This window comes from Coenobita brevimanus, chromosome 61 (assembly GCF_032717465.1).
Source record: "Coenobita brevimanus isolate Jiangsu-jjx chromosome 61, ASM3271746v2, whole genome shotgun sequence".
In the NCBI taxonomy this organism is placed as follows: domain Eukaryota; kingdom Metazoa; phylum Arthropoda; class Malacostraca; order Decapoda; family Coenobitidae; genus Coenobita; species Coenobita brevimanus.
This window is the reverse complement of record NC_137014.1, coordinates 36,935,458-36,958,023: the sequence shown is the minus strand read 5'-3', so window position 1 is coordinate 36,958,023 and position 22,566 is coordinate 36,935,458. Positions and strand designations below refer to the sequence as shown.

At 40.3% G+C, this 22,566-nt stretch overlaps 1 protein-coding gene across 1 annotated transcript in view; it reads left to right on the top strand.

The window, feature by feature from the left end:
- The window catches only part of LOC145403826 (mechanosensitive cation channel TMEM63B-like), a 43,117-nt gene that overhangs the window by 8,239 nt on the left and 12,312 nt on the right, over window positions 1-22,566 (top strand). The window contains exons 6-15 of the mRNA XM_080275514.1: window positions 226-411; window positions 5,722-5,802; window positions 7,820-7,946; window positions 8,616-8,875; window positions 9,571-9,721; window positions 12,621-12,814; window positions 13,929-14,123; window positions 15,196-15,332; window positions 16,187-16,470; window positions 18,405-18,707. Coding sequence (XP_080131640.1) covers window positions 226-411; window positions 5,722-5,802; window positions 7,820-7,946; window positions 8,616-8,875; window positions 9,571-9,721; window positions 12,621-12,814; window positions 13,929-14,123; window positions 15,196-15,332; window positions 16,187-16,470; window positions 18,405-18,707 — 1,918 coding nt within the window. The remainder of the gene's footprint in view (window positions 1-225; window positions 412-5,721; window positions 5,803-7,819; window positions 7,947-8,615; window positions 8,876-9,570; window positions 9,722-12,620; window positions 12,815-13,928; window positions 14,124-15,195; window positions 15,333-16,186; window positions 16,471-18,404; window positions 18,708-22,566) is intronic.

The window sequence follows — 22,566 nt, the reverse complement described above, 5'->3', positions numbered from 1 at the left end:
TTTTGTAATTTGAGGGAAAATAGCAAATCAGCCTCATTGGTAGCAGTGAATAGAATAGCAAAAAAGTTGTAAACAAAAATATAACAAGCAGTACCATTATGTAAAACAGATGTAAAAAAATAAAGACAATTTTAATAAGCACAGCCATTATATATCAAAGCAAATTTATAATGTTTGTTGCTAAATTAAAATAATTTCAGCTGTACTTCCTTTATCCCTTGGCAGGTCACCACTGATGTGGGTACATGTAACCCTGGCTTTTCTTTTCTTGCCCTTGGGTATCTTCTTTACTCGGAGGTTTTCCAAAAAGCTGCAGCTCCGGGAGGTGACCACCAGTGCATCTCGTACTCTCATGGTCACTAGGGTCCCTCGCCGCTCGTGCCACAAAGACACCATGCTCAAACACTTTCAGTATGTATATGATTTATATGGTTTGAATATTTTAACTCCTTCTCTGCCATGCCCCTTGTTATATAAGATTCTCCCCATGCTGAGATGTCATCAGTTTTTTCAGACTTAATATTTTGACATTTTTGGTCTTGAATTGTTGGCTGGAGTTAGGAACACCTAGAATTATTACGAGATATCCCATTGTCCACCCATGTGTTTATTAAGTAGCTCATTACTATAGTTTGTCTGTGGCCTGGTTGATACGTAGAGATGTGTATCAAGATTTTTTTTTTTTCGTGCTTGCTCATATGTGTTAAAAAGTATGTAGAACAGAAGATAGAAATGAACAAATGTATATAGCAGTGAACATATTTTGATTATAATTTTCCTTATGTATATTTTTTGCTCATTTGATAATTTTACCCAAGTTAGGCAGATACTTAGCTGCTATAATTCCTGTGTTGTTCCTTTCAGTACCAAACTCTATGAAGAGAAATGTACTTGTATTCTATAGAAGAAAAACTGTGCATTGTCTCAAAAGGGAGCTATACTTGAAATAAGGTATACTTTCATATCCCCTCCCTACCCATCCACTACAGCTCCATCTCACTTCATCCATTAGGTTCTCTCCCAAGCTCATTCCTTCCACCCCGTCCCCCGCAGCATTTTATTTCTTGATTGATATTTTGCAATAAACTTTCATCCATCCATCATCCAATCCTACGTTGCCCCATGAGGAACGTAGGAGGCTGGGGCTAGTTGGTCCCGACATTTAAGATGATAGTGACCAGCCTCACTCATCCCTGAGTGGCATTAGCCTACATGAGCAGTAAACCCCAACCACTGCTTGGATATAAACCTGCACCGGCTTAATCCAACTGGAGCACCTTAATCACTCACTAAACCACCAGGTGCCATAATTTGGTTATATGGTTACCACCCAGCATAGTAAATGGTTTCCTGGTGTACAGGAAACCTTTTGGCTTGCCACTTAGTGTAGAGTCACCCATAGGCAGAAAGAAGAGGAAAGAATGAAGGAAAGAAAGACAGAAGAGGAAGGAAGGAAGAGAGGAAAAGGCAGACACTCGAAGAAGCACTTCCTTGAGTGAGTGGATGGTGAATGCCCCTATCTACCAATCTTTCACTGTGCTCAAATCACCAGTCATACAAAGCTTATTTCCAGAAGGTATAATTTCCTGTCTCAGTTCCACAATCTAGTCCGAATCTAGCCCATTCCAACGATTCCTTTGCTCCCTGTGCCAGTTTCGTTAGCCCATGACAGTTTCATAGTGCAATACAAGTCACGTGGTTGATGAGCATGCTTATTTTCCCCGTATAACACATGCGGTCAGTTTTCCTATACAGTATTTCTGTCCTTACTTCTTACGTCTTTAACCTTGATTTCCAGTCTGTTTCACATACCAGTAATATGCCTGTGTATTATCATTCTCAGCATTGTGTTGATGATAGTAGTCTTCTGTTTCCAAGCTACTGTGTAGTTGTCTCATTAACTCACCTGGATTACTGTATAAGCTGCCATATACAGTAGTGCAGTATTTCCACAACTCATGAGGATTGTTTCATCAGTTGTTCTGTAGTGCAACATATTCATAACTCCTGAGGATTACTGAATATGCTATCATTTACTGCCACGACTTATAATCTGTATCTGTATCAGTTCATATCAGGTCACAGCTGGATTAGTCACCCTTTTTATTTGGTATTTGAGATATACAAAATCCTTTGTTTGGTTTGTTGCACCTTGCAATGCCATCTCTTTAACTGAGGCTCAAAATGTTTCACTTATTTTTGTTCTCAAAGTGTGTTAAATCTGTTTGTTTTGCCAGAGTATTTCTCTATGGTCTCATGTGTCAAAGATCTGTCAATGAAATCATTCTCTGTAGTGGTTAACGTTTAATTATGAGAAGTAAGAAAACAAATAACTCAATAGTATTCAGAACAAAAGTTTCATTTGAGGCTCTTGGTGTGAGCAGGGGTGAATCAGTCAAACTTAAAATAGGTCAGAAAATGGCTTCAAAGTTTGAGAACTACTATAAACCATAACTTGTTTTTTACCTACATAATTGTTATTTACACCAGCTATATATATCAAGCAAGTGTCTTTTGTGTTAAGTTTTTCAAAGATATCTCGGTAAATACCATAGATTTTCTTGGGTTACGTAGGTGCGGATGGTCTCTATCCACTTACTCATTGTAGTGCTGCCGTGGGTGTCCACCCTTTCCTCTCTTCCTTCCTACCTCTTCTGTCTTTCTTTCCTTCATTCTTTCCTCTGCCTTCTGCCTACGGGTGCCTTTACATTCCCTCTCCTGTCTTTCTTTCCTTCATTCTTTCCTCTTCCCTCTGCCTGTGGGTGACTTTACACCGAGTGACAAGTCAAATGGTTTCCTGTACACCAGGAAACCATTTTCTAAGCTGGGTGGTAGCCATATAACCAGATTATGGCCCCTGGTGGTTAAGTGGGTAATTAAGGCGCTCCAGTTGGATTGAGCCGGTGCAGGTTTATGAGGGAGGGGAGGGTGAGTTGGGGGGAGAGTAGTCAAATGGTGGGTGACAGAGCGACTTAGAGGCATTTTGTCTGCGGCCACCCTCTGCAGGATTAGGGTGTCGGGCTATAGATAGATAGATAAATAGGTTGGGGTTTGTTGCCCATGTAATACCACTTAGGGATGAGTGAGGCTGGTCACTCTCATTTTAAATGTCAGGACCAACTTGTCTAGCCCCGGGCTTCTATGCTCCTCATGGGGCAACACAGGATTGGATGATGGATGGATGGAGTAAATTTTTTGGATATTAAAAAAATATGTACTGTATATAAACCATAACTTGTTCTTTACCCACACAGTTGTTATGTACACCAATTATATGTATCAAGCAATTGTCTTCTGTAGTAAATTTTTACATAGATATTTCAGTAAATACCATAGATTTTCATTCATTCATTATCCAGTCCTTTGTTGCCCCATGAGGTGCGTAGGAGCCCCGGGCTAGGCAAGTTGGTCCTGACTTTTAAGATGAGAAGGACCAGCCTCACTCAGTCCTGAGTGGAGTTAAAGGAGCATTAACCTGTACCATCCCAGGCATTTTTGCAATATTATACCCACCCAGTCCCGGACCAAAAACGGGAAAAAATTTTATTGCATAAAATAATCCAAAAGGACATTAAAAAAAAAAAAAAAAAAAAAAAAAAAGTACTCCTTATAGAAGAAATAAGTGCAGGATGGCCATCCATCGTGTTTCTAGCCCAGTTTCCCAAGCCGTGAGCTACTTTTTCCCACCCAGCTGGGCGGGATGGGAGAGAATGGGGGAGGGGAATGGGGGAATCCCCTTTCTCAACATCCTTCTCCACTGGGTCATATTCCTCCCCAGAAGAGTTGTCCAGGTCTTCCTCTTCCATAGAATCACTAAATAAAGGGACAGAAGGTCCATGTGACAGTTTCAACCGCCTCCTCCAGCCCAATGAGGCGGAAAAATGGCGTGACTTCCTCGATATTCTAATGCTGTGACGGACAGTGGCACACTGAAGTTACCCAGCCATGCAGAACCAAGCTCAGTGCTACAAGTGCTTGTGCACAATGTTGCCAATACATTAAGCTACTCCTTAGCAAAAAATTAGCTAGATTGAAGCAGTTAGAGACGTGCTACAGTGCTTGAATTTCGCTGTCAGCACCATCACGTCACTGGGATTACTCGAGATGTTTTGTACCCTTGGCACCATGCCGACGGCGGGATTGTACGGGTTAAACCTCAACCATTCCATAGATATAAACCTATACGGGTCCAATCCAATTGGAGCATCTTAATTGCCCACTGAACCACCAGGTGCCATAATTTGGTTATATGGTTACCACCCAGCATAGTAAATGGTTTCCTGGTGTACAGGAAACCTTTTGGCTCATCATTCAGTGTAGAACAACTAGATTTAAAAAAAAAGCAAGTCAGTCAGTTTACAAGATACAGTGATGTTTTTGTGTCAGATTAAACAGGGAAACATGTAAATTCTAAGAAAATTATGAATGTTTTGTAAGTTATGGTCTTTCATAGAAGGTTGCAAACCTGGATATCATTTTCGGTCAGTAGGCCTATGCTGTATTAGTTTCAGTTACCAGTAGCTATTTACCAAAATGAAGAAAGTGAAGTCTGTAAACATTGTTTTTTATATGGTATGTATTCCAACAACTCTTCTCTGAAATTGGCACTGTGAAATGAAAAATACACCTTGTTACTCTTGACCTGACTGACCAAAATCCAATGGCAGTTTTGGTGAAAAGCCTTTTACATTCAAAAGTAGATACATCAAGGTACCTGTTGCAGCATGAATCTCGGGTTCAGTCCAGATGGCAGATTCGCCCCCTCTCGCGCTGAGGGCCTCATTTGAGCTTTGTCTTGGAAGTAGGCCACGATACTCCATATCGTATGGTTTTGTATGTTGCTGATATACTTCATTTCTGTGTGTGGCTCTTTGTCATTCACATTAATGGAAGCAAATCCCCATTAGAATTCAAATCAGTTAGTAAATACCTGTCAGAACAAAATTGTTCACATTATTTTATCCACTTTTATATGCATCTGCTTTCAGTTGTAGCTACCATGCAGTAAAATGTCACAGCTCTGATTACCATTTCTTTCATTGTTAGAGGCAACTGCTTCTCTTAATAGCTGTCTTGCAGAAAAATCTTGCTGTTCTAATTTCCATTTCACTCTCTGTTAGAGACATCTACATGGTATAATACCTGTCATGCAGAAAATGTACTTCTCAAATAATTCATTGATACGAGTACATGATCTGATTTAGCAATAGATGTCCATCCATCATTCAGTCCGGTATTGCACCATCGGGAACATTGAGGCCTGGGCAGGCATACTCAGGTCAGACATTTAAGGTGAGAGTGGCCAGTTGATAACTCCTGAGCAGCACTAGCTACATTTGCAAGTTCGTTGGAGCATCTCAGTTCGCTAGACTGCTAGGCATCTGAAAATCGTTTGAGGCAAACGGGCCAATGCACTACAGGTGTACACTACACAAAGACCCATTCTTAATCTCTGTTTGAGCACCAGAGAAGGGGAAAGAATCCGGGTGCAACAGGGTAATCATTATTCATTAATAAGGGCTCAAACATGCTTGCATGTATTGGCCTTGGTCATCTAATTGTGCCTGTCCATGCTGCTTGTTTTCTAGCAGTCTGTCTATTTTATCTGTTGAGATCACACTTTCCGACCTCATCTTGGGTCTTTTTCAGTAGTGATGGGTGTAATGAAACAACCTAAATTAATTTCCATGTACAGAACTAAAATTTACAACATAATTGCAGAGAGGCATACCCTGAGCTAGAACTGCAGGACGTACAGTTTGCCTACAACATCAGGGCTCTCATGGCCCATGATAGAGCACGGTAAGAAAATTACAGACTCATATTCATAAGGATTGAACAGTTGAGTAAATCTGAATGCAGTCCAGTTTGAATTTTCTTATATTGAACTTTTTTTGCAGCAATTACCAGCATAAACTGTAGTTGTAGTTTCATGGTATGAAAGATTTCAAGGGTAGCAGGAAGTGGAGTTAAGCTGGTGATGGATGGTGAGAGATGTAGTATTTCAAATCTGATGTATGCAGGATGATGCTATAATTGTCAGAGTGATTAAAAATGATTCTCATTCAGAAAATAGGTGGCTCACTATGATGTTGAGTTTTACCTACGTAGCTATCTGTTATACTTATTACAGTTTTTTTTGCCATTTGTAAGTTCATTGTAATTCAGACTCACCCTTTGAATGTCAGGGCAGGCTCTACAAGGTCACCCTTTATTATGGTAAGAGAATAGAGGAAGTAGAAATATGGATGAGGATATTAAGTGGATGAATGAAAAGTGCCTATGGAAATGAATAAAAAAGGTTAACGTATTTATTTATTTATTTATTTATTTATTTTTTACTGAGTAGCCATATGAAGGATTATCTGCCACAGGTTTTGTGGGGTTAGCATGATAAAATGACATAAAGTGTTGATGGCTTTTGTCTGTATGGTGTATTCAAGAATTTGAAGTCTTAAATGGTGACTGATTGGATGTGTGACCCACTTCACTGGGTACTTTATTTGAAAGCTTGTGTAGTTTTGTGCTTTTTCTTTCCTATTTCAGGATATTATTGGTGCCATTTTTTTTTTTTTTTTTTACTGGGAAATAAGTTAGATTGATGATGATACGTAATAGAAGGAATGTATGGCCTGTTTTACTGACATTGTCAGTGGTTCTTCTACATTTTCCCTCCATTTTTATGTTTTTGGATAATAACCATCTCATCTGTATACGAGGTCTGTTCAGAAAGTATCCAACATTAGGTTCTAAAAAAATAATAGGTTCTAAAAAAATGTTTAGCTAATCCCCCCTCAGAGTAGGCCCCTTCTGACATGACACACACAGCCCAGTGTTCTTTCCACTGCCTGAAATATTTTTCAAAGTCGATTTTCGGTATCTCCTGCTGGTGCTTCTTCACATTCGTCATGATCTCTTCTCTCGACTGAAATTGAGAACCCATCTGCAGAGTTTTGAGCTTAGAGTATGACCAAAAGTCGCATGGAGACATGACTGGTGAGTAGGGAGCCTGCTGGGCCTGTGGGATGTTGTGCTTGGCCAAAAATTCCTGAATCATTTGAGAAGAATGGGCAGGGGCATTGTCATGGTGCAGCATCTAACTTGCTGCTTTCCTTCCCCCCCCCCCCTTGCCGTGGTGTTGTGCATCATCAGTATGCACCATAAGGCCAGACTGTCAGCAGACGTTACTACCTTGACGTTATCCATGGTCTTCGTTGTGCAGTTTGGCATAAGAGACCAGACCTACAGAAAGTGGAAAGTTGGAAACTGCACCATGACAATACCCCTACTCATTCTTCTCAACTGATTCCGGAATTTTTGGCCAAGCACAGCATCCCGCAGGCCCAGCAGGCTCCCTGCTCAACAGACATGGCTCTGTGCGACTTTTGGTTAAAGCTGAAAACTCCACGGAAGGGTTCCCGATTTGAGATGAGAGCATAGATCATGAGAAATGCAATGAAGCACCTGCATGAGATACCAAAAATTGACTTTGAAAAATGTTTCAGGCAGTGGAAAGAACACCGGACTGTGTGTGTCAGTTCAGAAGGGACCTACATTGAGGGGGATTAGTGTCCTAGCCCAACAGGTTAGCTATCTATTTTTTTTTTTTAGAGCCTAAGGTCAGATACTTTCTGAACAGCCCTCATATGTATACAAAAGACCACTCTGGAGTTCTTGTATCAGACTATATTTTAACAGTTTCCATCCTAAGCTGATATATTGTATGCTATATACAGAAATAGTTTCAGGGCACTGAACCCACAAAATATGTAAATAAATAAATAAATTCTTTTGGCACATAGTTCTAATACTTCCACAGTTACGTAGCACGGAATGCAAAAATATACTGTGAGGCATACATGAAGGAAACCAACAGACGGCTTGACATGCGACCCTACAAATGTGGAGTCATTTGTGGCTGCTGTGACATATTTGGATGCCCAACGGTTAGTCCATATCTCTCTTTACCAAAGTCTAGTATATTTGTATATTACACACACACTGTGTTTGGGTAAATGTTAAGCTTACCAGATGTTCATGATTTCAGGATCCCCACATGTGACACACAGTGTGGAAGCCGTATCTTGATACTAGACTACCTTTGATCATTCTGCTTTACAAACACAACATTCGCTGTTGTACACTGCCCTGTGCAGTGTCACTGGGGAATACATTGGCAGCATATGACATTCAGCAAACTTGTATTATTATCTCTTAGTTGTTTGATTACTTTCCAATAATTTTTGATCTAGAGTAGAAGACAGTGTAGCAGTATTATTAGCTGAGAAATATTGTTGCATTTTAGATAGTTGAAAGGGAAAATAGGAATTCTGAGGTGCTGGTAAGGAATTTCTTCCCAAGGTGGCATGGATATACAGTAGCTGGATTGCTCTCCTGCCCAGTAATAAAACATTCCTCAATTCCCTTCTCTTCCTATGCAAGGAGGATAGTGGACTGTCGGAAAAAGCAGCTTCAGCTTGTAGTGTACTCTGTTCACGTTCATTGAGCACAAGGTTGAAACGACAACAACAACAGTAGCAGGGTTTTTGTATTTTGGCTGAAATCCCCCCAGATATGACATGAGATTAATTTCCACAAACTAATAATTCTTCCAGGTGGATGCCATAGAATTCTACACTGAGGAGGAAGCACGTTTAGCATTGGAGGTTGAGAATGAGAAGGTACGAGCTCTTCAGCACCCTACTGGGGTGGCTTTCCTCACCTTTGACACTGTTGAGAGTGCCAACAAAGTCCTCAATGATCATCGACATCATTGCGAGTGTCTCCGCAGCATTCCTTCCTCATCTGTTGCTTCTGATCTCAAACCATACAATTGGTTTGTCAGGGTTGCTCCTTCACCGGAAGATATTTACTGGTATGGTGGCTTGTGTTCAGATTAATTCTATTGGATGTGCTTTTTATTATGTTTTTGCTCTCTCCAGATAATTTGGTTTTTGCTTAGGGGGGATTATTTGAACTGAAAGGGGTAAATATAGCCTTCCATAATTCTGTTAGTATGAGATATCTTTTCAGAGTTGAATGAATCATGTGAAGGTAATAAGAATAAACCTCTGTAATATGTCATTGAAATGACGAGGTTAACATAGGTTTATTGGAATTTCCTGGAAAGTGACAAAAATTGATGGATATATATATGATCTTGTCAGTAACAGAACACTTTTTAATTCCAAAAAATTTTACTCAGTTAAGGAATATTTTTAGAGTTTGGAATGGATTGATTAATTAGTGGAGGATGTACAGTAATGTGAAGTGCCCCCATGAAGAATAACATGCAAAATGTATATAGATGGTCATGCCTGTACTGCGGAGTCAGGAGTGTGGGCCTTGAATTGTGAGTGAGTGGCCCATTTTGTGGGGCATGTTGTTGATTAGCTCATTCTCTGTTATGTCTTTCCCTTTCATTGCTTTCTGGGTCCTACCTTTCCCTGCCATCAGATGAGAAAAAGAAGTTGAGATGATGATGATGATGATGATGATGATGATGATGATGACAACGACGACGACGACGACAATGATGATGATGATGATTGATGACTAACTTTACTTCAGGGCGAACTTATCAGTAACAAATCGTCATTGGTGGCTGAAGGCGGTGATCATCAACCTCATGCTGTTTGTGCTGCTGTTTTTCCTCACCACACCAGCTGTCATCATCAACAGTCTGGATATCGTGCCCCTCTCAGGCAAACTCCACAGCATGGTTAGATTTATTGCGGATGTTTTTTTATTTTCTCCAGTTTATTACTTTCATTTTGCACTGTTTCCAGAGCCTGCCCTGGATTTACGTGATAATGTATATGATTTACCTTTCAGTCTATCCTTACTGTTCATATAAAAGCAAGACCAGAGTTTGCCCAATATTTCACTTCTCATACTTACTCAACCAAAGGGTGCCATGCTTCCACTTAAAGGAATTCCCATTTTGAGGTTGGCTATGATACAGGTAGTTGGAAGCTAAATCTAGTACCAAAATCAGCTAATTACTTCTGAGCAGTTGCAGGAAATTTTTGGAAAGAAGAAATCCAAAATGTGTAATAAGATATGGAACAGTATGTGAGTCTCAGCTTGGACTTTGACTCTACACACTTGTGGCTGAATGTTTCCTGCCTGAGAATAATGATTGTGTGGCTGGTTACCAAACTTGTAGCCTCACTTCACATTCATAGTAGTACCTCCCAGGGTGAACACTGGCCACTCATCTACCACCCTCAGCTGTTGGCTAATATTCCTTAGCACCCCACTGATTAGTCTGTTTATTACTATGTGTTAAGTGGAAAGTAAAGGACATGAATTAAGTATGAAGAGGTGCAGTGGAATAGTATGCAAACTTTTTTACTTGAATGTATCATAATTGTAGCTAGCCTTTCCGTTTAATTATGCCATGTAAAGTATACCTTGCATAAATAAAGTACAGTAGTATTCAGAAATATGTCAATCCACTGTCAAAGAAGAAAGAGAGAGAGTGGCCATGTGCGATTTGCCACAAGGGTGTGGGAAGTAATTCCATCTTGTGCAGTGTTTGTGATGGTGAGTGCATAAGAGATGTAGTGGTATTAGAGGTAAACTGCAAGATAAGCAGCTTTCATGTGTGCGGTGTGTCAGGGAGAACATATCAAGATTGTCAGGCATGAAAGGATTGAGATTGCTGGTGAGTCCCTTGAGTGTGTGGAAGAGATTTGTTATTTGAGAGATGTGTTATGTGCTGGAGGTACCTCTGTGGCTAGAGTGAGAAGTGGTTGGAAGTATTTCAGGGTGCTGTTGCCTCTCCTGACACTGAGAGGGCTCTCCATCCCTGCTAAAGGATCTTTGTATGTGGCATGTGTTAGAAGTGTAATGCTGTATGGTAGTGAGACCTGGGTCATAAAGGAAGAGATTATTCGCAGGCTCAAACTTACATAAATGACAGTAATTAGGTGGATGTGCATTGCGTCCTTGAGTGCGAGGCCTGGGGGGCTAGGTTTATGGTGGAAGAGTTGAAAGGTTGGATGGGACTGGAGTGTATTGGTGTGGTGATGAGGAGAGGTAGACTGAGATGGTTTGGACATGTGGAGAGGATGGGGGATGAAAATTGGGTGCAGTAAGTGAGAAGTGTTAATGGTAGAGTCAAGGTTGCGAGAGGTAGACTTAAAAAGATCTGGGATGAGGTTATTGAGTGGCTTTAGGGATAAGGGACAGAATAGGGAAGCAACCAAAGATCGAGCCGCCATTAGGTGACCAAGGCTGATGCATGCAAGCATGTTGGAGCCTGTAAAAATGAAACAGAACATCACTGATTGGCCCTTGAGATGCTGCTAGCCACCAAGATAGTTTGGTACATCATATCCATTTTATTTTGTATGTGGTAGGTGGGAGTGCTCACCATCCACTCACTGGATGTAGTGCTGCTTTGGGTGTCTGCCCTTTCCCCTCCTCCTTCTTTCCTCTTCTGTCTTTCTTTCCGTCATTCTTTCCTCTTCCTTCTTCCTATGGTTGACTTTACACTCCCTCTTCTGTCTTTCCTTCATTCTTTCCTCTTCCTTCTGTCCACAGTGACTCTACACTGAGAGACAAGCCAAATGGTTTATGTACACTAGGAAACCATTTACTATATTGGATGGTAACCATATAACCAAATTATGGTGCCTGGTGGTTTAGTTGGTAATTAAGGCACTCCATTTGGGTTGAGCCAGTGCAGGTTTATATCCAAAGGGTCATTGGGGTTTACTGCTCATGTAATGCCACTTAGGGGTGAGTGAGGCAGGTCACTCTCATCTCAAATGTCAGGACCAACTTGTCCAGCCCCAGGCTCCTACACTCCTCATGGGACAGCACTGGATTAGGTGAATGAATGAATATAAGGAAAAGTTCACATTGCATAATAGCTTTTTATATCACATTCCTGTTGTGGATGCTGTTGCTGACATGCATTCACATACACAAATGTCTGAACTTATCACCAAGGCTCTCAGGAGTACCGTAATGCAGGGAAATAAAGATGTAAACACTGATGGTAATCGCAGACAGCAACACCATGTTGGTAAGCACACCTGGTGTGAAAGTGAAAATACAGCAATGCTAAGGCTGTTTTGCTGTGTTTGATACATTATGGCAAAGTTGGGCATGTGTCATATTTTGTAATTCCTTCCATCAAATGACATATTCTTCCACTTTATTCTTCCTAATTGCAGATAGTTCCATTCAACTTAGGATGGATTTCAAATAATTTTAAATGATCAATACTGACAGATCATTGCAAGTTTTTAAAATGGTGATTACAGTCATACTAGAGAACAGTTATGGTGTAGTGGTTCAGGTAAAAAAAATTTAAAATAAAATAATGTAGTCAGGTACCCCTCAGGTACTACTCCCAGAATCCCCCATCCCTTAGTCTAGTACCTGTGTCTCTTCCTCTGACAATTTTCTGACAAACGAAATCACATACCAGTACTCTTTATCATTTTGCCTATCCTTTAGATTACTGGTGGGTTAAGTTACTACTCTGCCTTCCTTTTAACCTAGTATTTTTATCACTATCTCATTCTTCCCATACACATCCCCCATGTAATGCCTTACCCAATTTGTACCTTAACTCTGAATGCTGTACTTAATTTCTGTCACAGAGTCCAGTGCTTTCTGAGTTCCTGCCGACTCTGCTCCTCTGGACTACCGCAGCACTCATGCCTGTCATTGTGTCATACTCAGACCAGTTTATGTCACACTGGACTCGCTCCTCAGAGAACCACTCCATCATGCGGAAGACTTTCCTCTTTCTTCTCTTCATGGTCATCATCCTCCCATCCCTCGGACTTACAAGGTAGAGGAATAATTATTGTCTGGGTTTCTGAAGTATTACTGTAATAATAATAATAGAGTGGACTCACCTTATTAAGTTCATTTGTAGTTTACCTTACTGATGGTCGGAAACTTCGTTGCCAACGTCATCTGACCCACAGCATAATCATCTCTTCTGTAGGAAAGTGCTGTAAACATACTGTATTGGTATTGCCACCTGTTAAAACATAATTTTATCAGCAGAAAAGCTAACTGACTGGTAGCTGTGGCAGCCTTGTTTATGATGTTTGTGTGTCCAGACAGCCCCAGCAGTGTATGTGTGGGTGGGAGGGTGGGTGTTTTTTTTTTAATCACAAATTTACCGTCATTGATTGTGCTAGACAAATTTTAAAAACCTCATTGTTAAGGTGAATTCACAGTTATTTAGCCAATAATTGTTCATTAGTGACTTATTCCCTGACCTTTGTTATGTGCAACCTAGCTTATTGAGGAATGCCACTTGCTGTCAGATGTGTCATCAAGGTGTGGGGATGGGTACAAAATAGCAACATTAGGGGTTCCATAAGTGGCATGCCACAGAATCAACAAACAAGGTAACTTAGGTACATTGATTTGATACCCATCTTATATACAAGTCACTTTATTATCGGGTCATGTTGAGGACCAGTTATGTGTTGATAAGGCAGGCTAACTGTAGTATTCTGTCTGTAAGTTTCTTAGAGGTTGTCAGTATTTTTGACATCTTGAAGTTATGCTGCTTGCTATTTACTTTAATGCACTTGTGTTGATAAGGCAGGCTTACAGTAGTGTTTTGTCTGGAAGTTTATCAAAGGATGTCAGTAACTTTGATAGCTTGAAGTTATGCTGCCTGCATTACATCAGTGCAATGCTGCACTGAACATAGATGCAGTAAAAGTGCAAATAAAATTACTATGAAGAGCATGCTTCAGTATTGCCCATACCTAGTTAATTGTTTCAGAAGATGAGAGCCAAATTGCACAAAACTGTTATGCTGTGTTTATGAGAATGAGGATTTTAAAAAATGTTCAGCATTTCGTTATACAGTATTTAATACAGTGCTGAGCAGATACTTCAATTTACATGTAACCACGTGTGTCAATGTCTGTTGCTTCCAGTGCTAAGGGTATGGCAGAATGGATCTTTCAGCAGAATGTGAAGAACGAAACTTTCCGCTGGGAATGTATCTTTCTCCCAGATAATGGTGCCTTCTTTGTCAATTACATTATCACCTCAGCCTTTATTGGTACCTCCCTTGAGCTCATCAGGTTCCCAGAGCTCTTCATGTATATCGTCAGACTTGGCCTTTCAAGGTGAGTGAGTGAATATTTTGTTAATTTTGTTGTAAGCTCATCTATGTAGAAATAGTTATCTCCCATAGATAAATTGTCAGAGGTACTGTTCACCCATTTGTAGCTGTTTCTCAATAAAATTCCTGTGTCTTTCACAAACTTATCACTGAGCCAAAGCCTTCTGGAGTTCAGTGATGTCAGTTTTGTATACAGCCTGCTCACATAGGAAATGCAATCTGACTGCCTCTGCTCAGGTGTTAAAGTTTTTGGATCTCCCTTCTCACCCAAGCACTCCTGCTATCTGTCTTGAGGACAGTCCTTGATGGAGCGAGAGTAGAGAAAGAAGAAAACAGGTTTTCAAAAGGCCATTAGCCCATTTTTCATTCATGGGAAGTTAACTTGGAAGCATCTGACGTTTGTTGCCCTTCTTCCCAACAGTTCACCAAACAAGTCTGCCTACACAAAACTATGGTGGTGGTTTAAATATCACTAAAAGAGATGGGATGTAGGCACTACCAGGAAGAAGCACAACAGGTCTGCTGTGAAGCATTTGCTTTAAACATACAGACAAGACATTGATGACCTCATGGGAAGGGCAAAGTGCCATGTATGGCATTTTAACTAGAGACAAGAAGTAATGCACCCTTGCCTCAGTTCTCTGAGTCTGGTATGATTCTTCCTATCATCACTTCAAGCACTTAGATGGGGTCACAAAATGGCTACAAGAAGTCTGCCTACAGGGTTTTTTTGTCCCTTTAAAAATCAGACTTGCAAACCCATGCATTGAGTGAGATCAAAGAAACGTTATTGTCCTTGGCCAGCCTGACCACTCTATACATGGTAATCTCTATAGATTTCTGGGAGGTTCAAGAAAATTGAAAAATGTTTAATGGTAAACTCCTCTCTCTTTAGCCAGATGGCAGTGCCAAGATTAATCTCTCAGTCTAACCATGCTTGTAGCATTGGAAATGTGAAAGGTTTGAACCTTGTTCATAGGTGCCAGCACAGGCCCAAGAAATAAAAACAGCTTAAAAATTATAGTATTTCTTACATAAGTCCTCCATCATTATCACATTGTGCTTTTCTTTCCCAGGTCCGAGGCAGAAACTGCCAGTGTCCGCCGTGCAATTCTCTATGAATTTCCCTTTGGAGTTCAGTATGCCTGGATGCTGCTTATCTTCGCTATGACCATAATCTACTCCGTATCTTGCCCGCTTATAACACCCTTCGGTAGGTTTAATCTCATTTTATGTATAGGTAAACAGTATGTCTGCAGTGTTCCTCATGAGGCAACATAGAATTGGATGATGAATGGATAGATACAATATGTCTATCTGATAGTGTATCTATCTATCTATCAATATATCTACCTATCTTTATCTGTATCATTTTATGTTGACAGTATTGTGCATATTTGATACATAGTTTTGCATGCTTTAACATCATATTACAGTAGTATTTTTTGTAACTTCTCATAGTAGTTCATTGTTGAGAGAGGAGGCAGAAAAAGGGTGGTGGCAGATGGAGAGGAGTGAGTGGAGCAAGTGGGAATGGTGGTGGGTGGTGGAGGAGGTAGGGTCATTACACCCTGCTGAGATTGGAGTTGTAGGTTGACTGGTCTGAAAATATGGCAGTGTTTTGATTCAAAACTATTTCCAAGCAGGAAAAACAAGAACAAGGAAATAAGTGCATGCCCCTCATGTGTACCTTGTGTGTCTCAATGCAGGTAAAAACTGTTTCAGGTGCATAGATGGTACAGGTGCATGGAGAAAGTTGATGTTGATAAGGTAATGAAAAGGGCCTATGATGGAGATTAAAGGTAGGTGGAGGCCTGGTAGGCCTCAGAGAAGGAGAAGGTACCATATTTCATTTACCATACATATCTATTTTCTTCTAGGCCTGCCATACCTGATCATACCAGGTAGCACAGCTGTAGCATAGAGAACTGGTAACATTGAGTAACAGCCAGCCCCATATTACCCCTTTGAGATGTCTACTTTAGTTTGGAATATTGAAGGGCAAGCAATTGATATTACTGAGTATTCTGTCAGTTGGAAGTGTTTATCAAGTTTGTTTTCTGCCAGGCACGCTCTACACAACTTTCAAACACCTGGTGGACAAATACAACATCTACTTTGCTTATGGGCCTTCACGCATCAGTAAGAAGATTCACACAACTGCCATCAACTTTGTGATTGTATCCATTGTTTGCCTCCAAGTGTCCCTGCTCTTCTTCTCTGTTGTGCGGCAAGGGCTTAAGAAGGCTCTCACCATCTATAGCATTGTTCTTCTGGTGATAACATGCCTTGTCTTCCTCATGCACAATGCCTTCCACTGGTTCAAGGATCTTAGTCCCGTTGAGTATAAGGTAAGAGCGATGGAGATTTTTTTTCTTTGTATTTTGTGTAATAGTAAAGATTTATTTTTTCATGTGCATTATATTTAGAGAATCATGCACTGTACTTATTGTCATAGACTCTTGATATATAAATGATGCTGAATATCTTCATCCTCATTTTGATATCATCATCATTATTATTCTGTCCCAGTTTTATAATGACATTTAAATTCATAGCATCAAGAAGTAAAAGGAAGAACAGAAAAAAAAAGCAGTGGGTTGTACTAAGTTAATGTAAGCATGTAACCAAGTCACAGTGATATTAACGAAGACTATTACTTTGTCATTGTAATACTTTATCACAAGGATCGTTACATTGTCATTTGTTTATGTATTAGTTAAGGATAGTGTCTAATGAATTCTGCCATCATAATCTAGCAAATATTTATCATGAAGAGTGCCCGGTGGTGCATAAGTACAGACATATCCCGGTTTAACAGTCTAATTGGTTTGGTAAAACCCCATCGTTAGGCTGGGCATCATATATCGTGGTACTTTTAACATGTATTTCAATGTGAACCATTTATCAGCATGGGATTTCCCCCCAAACAAAGTGCAAAACCCACCCAGATGAGCCCAAAAACAGGTTTAAAGGCAATCTAAATGGCCTAACAGCTGTCAAGAAAGCTAACCTAAGCCCAACACCTGTAAATAACTCACTAAAACAAACAAATCAGATCTGAATATCGTCAAATTAAAAAAAAATCAAGCTTAGTAAACTGTACCCCAAAATGACAATGTTCATCCCACCCATGGCTAAAACACATTAATCGAAGTTTAAAAACTGTTTAGAAATCAACCTAAACACACAGTTTTAGTCTAAAATATCATCAAAATCGGTAAGAAAAATCAAAACCCATCGTTAAACCGGGGTTTGGCCATCGTTAGGCGGGGTATGGTGCAATTTCTACTCCCATCATTAAGCCGGGGTATCGCATCTAGGGGTATTGTATATCGAGGTATTACTGTATTTTGTTCGGGGGGATACATCACTCCCCCACTCCCACCCAGCTACACTGCTGGAGGGACAGTCATGGAATGCCATTGTGATGACTGTGGGGCCATCACAGAGAGGTGTCATGTTTAACCCCTTAAATCAAGGCAATGCCCTTTGTGATTTATTCTTGTTGCCACCATTTGATGACATGCAAAAGCTCTCTCATATTGAAGGGGTTTATCAAGGAAGTATCTGTCTCCTCAAGTTTGAAGAATCTGAACTGAATAAAATCCTCACAAGATATATTTATAAAATGGAAAGAGGGGCCCTGGACTCTGAACATGGGAACATGGATAATTGGCTGTTAAGTAAAGTGTTGTTATGAAGGGACGTTAGGGAAGGCAGGGGATGTTTTCACACCCACAGCTGTATTCTTAACCCATTCAATATTTTTTTTTTTCCACTAAAGATTTTCAGTAAAGGAGAGCCACCTGGTACAGTACTGAATGGATTAATGAGGCTGTAACTAACGTCTCTAGCTGGAAGAGTCTACTGATGATGATGATGATGATGCATATCTATTTGCTTTAATTTTTATTCATTCATTTGTTCATTCATCATCTAGTCCTGTGTTGCCCTATGAGGAATGTAGGAGCCCGGGGCTAGGGTAGTTGGTCCTGACATTTAAGATAAGAGTGACCAGCCTCACTCATCCCTGAGTGGTATCACGTGAGTAACAAACTCCAACCATCCCTTGGATATAAACCTGCCCAGGCTCAATACGACTGGAGCGCCTTAGTTACCCACTAAACCACCAGGCGCCATGATGTGGTTATATGGTTGCTGAAAATATTATGTGGATGGTTTTGTGCAGTGCGGCTACACATTTTTCACTGATTTTTCCACTTTATTTCATAATTGTCACAAGAATGTTTACTGCTAAGTTTTTAAATTGACGGTTCAACAGGAGTTTGGGGGTGAGTCATCTGATGGAGACATGGCTTCAGTGAGTGATGATGGGCAAGAAGGAGATACAACACCAACAGGGGAGGTGGCATGTCACTTTGTGCCATCAGTCCTGCGTGATGCTCCCAGTGGAGTGGAATCCAGCTACTCCTTCCCCACACAGCCACGCAACTATGGCACACCTCCCCACGAAGATATGCGGTACACTGTAGATGGAGCCAGCATAAGGAGTGAAAATGGTGCAGCTGCCATCACCAGTCACTGTGGAGACTCTCCCCTATATCAAGACTATTCTCAGCCCCAGGTATGTATTCATGGTTGGGTGGTTGGCATGGACAGTCATTGGCACAAGGGTACTACAGTAAGTACATAGAGAGTACCAGACTATTCTCAGGTCATAAAGTGGATGATTTTTATAATATGAGTTCTGTATGTAGGGTCTTTGCAGTCAGAATTTTGTGAGAGAGAGAGAGAGATTTGTATTTAACTGTGATATCATGGAATGTTTGAGAGTGGTTTTTTAAAGTAGAAATAACCTTGAAGGTATTATATCTCCAGTAGGCTAGAAATTTAGAACAGAATTAACATAACCCTTTTGTTATGATTGACCTAGAGTTGGGCAAGACATTGGTATTTGTTACAAACTCCAATGTGGGCTCAATATGTAATGCATCTCCCACAGTACATTACAATCTTAGGTTAGTTTTATGTTCCTTGCAATTGACTAGGTAGCAGAAACTAATGACTGGTTAATCAGTTCACCATCAGACAGTTTATTCAGCCAAGGAAGGATTTGTAATGGTTAAAGAGATGATGAAGGTTTATGCAAATTGTTCTAGTTGGAGAAGCCTCTCCTGAATTAATTAAAATTGTGTGTATATAACAAAAATAGAACAATATATATGATTGGAGTTAATGGGGTTAATGTAAAAAATTCCTGGAAGACTTCCTTTGGTGTCTCTAGCTTGCACTCATCTACATCCATAAATTTTCTTGTGGTTAGAACAATACTAATACTCCACTCCTACTGGTGCTAAATGAAATTTATTCAGCTGAGAGTGCATCACAGAGGCCTGAGAGAATGAGTATTGTCACTGTAATGATCTTGTTTTCAAAGCAACTCTAGTATTCTCTTCCTGCTACCATCAGACAAAATTCAGCCAAGTGTGTGTCATTCAAGCCCGAGAGAGTTAATTTATGTCAGGTAGTAAAATGATAGTAATTTGTTATCCAGTAGTAACAGTGGCATGACTAGCTCCAAGGATAGGGATTCACCTTCTGTGTGAGGGCTCTTTCAGCTTTGTAGCTAGTCAGGCATTTTCATGATTGGTTACTCGTGGCAGCTTTATTCTCTGTTGTATGGTTTCCAGCATTGCCGGATGGTTAACATAAAGCATTATTCACAGTGCAGTGCGTTGGCCTGTCTATTATTCCTTACCCACATAATTCTTAGGTATAGCCAGGATCCTTGTGAGTGAATTACTGTATTGTGTGGCCCATTTTACTGGGCATGCTGTTGGTACGGTAGCTCTTTTATGGTACTTTTGTATTTTCCTTACTTATGGGTTTACCTCAATCCATCTTAAATGGGGAAAAAAAGATGATGATGGTGATGACCACAATGATGATGACGACAACGATGATAATGATGATGACGATGATGATTATGATAATGATGATTACTTCATTATCTATTATGGCTGCTCAGATATTCACCCATAATTGATCTCTGGGTTGAGATTGGATTTCGTTGTAGATGTTTGTAGTTTGTAGGCCTTTTATTTATTAACTTGGTTATTTTGTATTAATGGTCATAAATACATCATGTGTTGTTGAGGCTTTCATGTCATCCAGGTACATTCCGTTGTAAGAGCGGTTTGACAGGCATGTGTCATCTGTGTTTCTCTAGGTTGTCCTATTAACACTTCAGTAGGAGAGACTGTTATGCCATTATTTATTCCATTTTCCTTTTTATTTGGTGTTAGACTGGTATCCATCAGCTATGTGCTTAGTACTTAATCCCATTTTTCTCTCCATTCATCGTTAAATGTGGTGTTAAGGTTCATATTGTGCTACCTGTTTCTTCTGTCACCTATACCACACTTTTTCTGTATCTGCCCTTTCTCTTCTGTTTTCCACTATCTTTCCTGTCACTTTTTATTACTCTTCTTTCCCTTTCAGGAAGCTTTACACTGAGTGACAAGCCTAATGGTTTCCTGTTAGCCAGGAAACCAGTTACAATGCTGGGTGGTGACCATATACAGTAAACAACCCTTACGTGTTCTATATATGTCAAGAAGTGGGTTGGCAGAGGGTTAATTCCCCTCCCCATAAACCAACTAACTTGAAGACAAATGGCCACTCCTTTTGGGATTATGACATCAGGTTATAGATAGATAGATTGTTTCCATTTTGCACCCATTATTTGAATAAGATGACACTGATTTCATATTCGTAACCCACCACTGTTTTTAGCTACTGCTTGTCCCTCCTGAGTTGGTATTGTTGCAAAATTACTTCCCTACACAATTACAGTTACTGTGTTTATGTACTCTTGTGTCCATTGTTTGGCACTCTTGAATACAGTAATTGGTTGGAGTTTCCTAGCTCTGAATCATCTGGTTTGATGATTAAGGACAGTTCTGTTTGTTTCCTGCCATCCTTTGACCTGTCCTCATTTGTTCTTTTCTCGTGAGTGGTGTTGTTTTGTGGTGCCTTCATGCCAGTGTTGCCATGTTTTTTATATTATCCCTTTCAGGTTGCAAAAAAGTCCATAGGTCCAGTCTGAGATATTGCAATTGGTGGGGGAGGAATCATGGTTTGTAAATTTAGAAAAAAAATATTATATTCACGCGTAAGGAACTAATACGCATCTGTCTACTAAATATTAGGGCTCTGCTTACCATATAAGAGCTGTAATAATGATGGGAAGTTGCATAGCAAGTAATGTGTAGTGTCAAAAATAAATGCATTTCTGTATACAAAATGATAAACACTCCTGCTGACCTAAAGTAAAAAATCTGTGTTTATTTCTTCGCAGTTGGATTGTCTAATACCCAGGAAACTAAATATGAGAGAAATACCGATAACACTCACCAGCTTCCTGCCATGGTTTAAAATCTCCCGCGCAAATAAGCGAACCATGATTGTGGCCAGGAGACCTCATTGGGTTAAGTCTGGGTAGTACTGCAGGGGTATTTAGCAGTCATAATTGTTTCTGTCTTGGCTCCTTCATTCCAATTACTTATTTCTGTTATTTTATTCTTGCTAACACCAGACAGTTATACTCAAAACAGACCTCTAGCAGTGAAAGGGATGGTGGGGATATACAGTCACTTCTCGTTTTATGATAGGGTTACATCAGGTCATACTTTATCTTATACCGATTTTATCGTAAATCGGTTAGATTGAAACACATTATAAAAGGGGGGTTATGTCAGTTCAACTTCCTAAAGTCACCTAACCAAAACTGAACCATAAATGACAACCCACCTTCATTCCTTCCTGTGTTGGTCCAAGTTGTCTCCAAGTCATCCCCCCCGAGGCTGAGGGACAACCTTTGCTTACAGGCACTAGTGGTCAGCCTCTGAGTCAGACAGGAACAGGTTAGGGGGAGGGGAATCCAGCCCATACCTGCACCATCATTAGCACTGGGGCCCATACCTGCACCAATCATAGCACTGGGGCCTACACTGGCACTAACCTTACCACTGGGCACAAATCCAGAGTACTGTACAGTATTTCACCAAAAGAAACACTATCACACCAGCACAGGCAGAGTTACTCACGTACAGTAAATCATTGCAACAACACAATACAGTACAGTAATCACACTTGCGTAAAGTTGGCATGGTGCTACACGATGTCTACTGTGGTACAATGTTTGGCTGAGAGGTGACGATAACAGGGGGGCACACATGAACAAGCTGAAAAGACAGGACTTTGAAGGGGTGGCAGGACCTGAACCATAACAGTGTGCTACACGCCGGGGCTGCCATCTTGCCTAAGACAAGCGACAGTCACCTTGCATGTGCCTGGTGCTTTCTCATGGCATAATTGTTATAGCGGGAAATTTATCGTAAATCTCTTTTTAGGGTGGAACTTTTCTATTATTGTTGTAGTGAATTATCATAAACCTAATCAACGTAAAACGAGTAGTGACT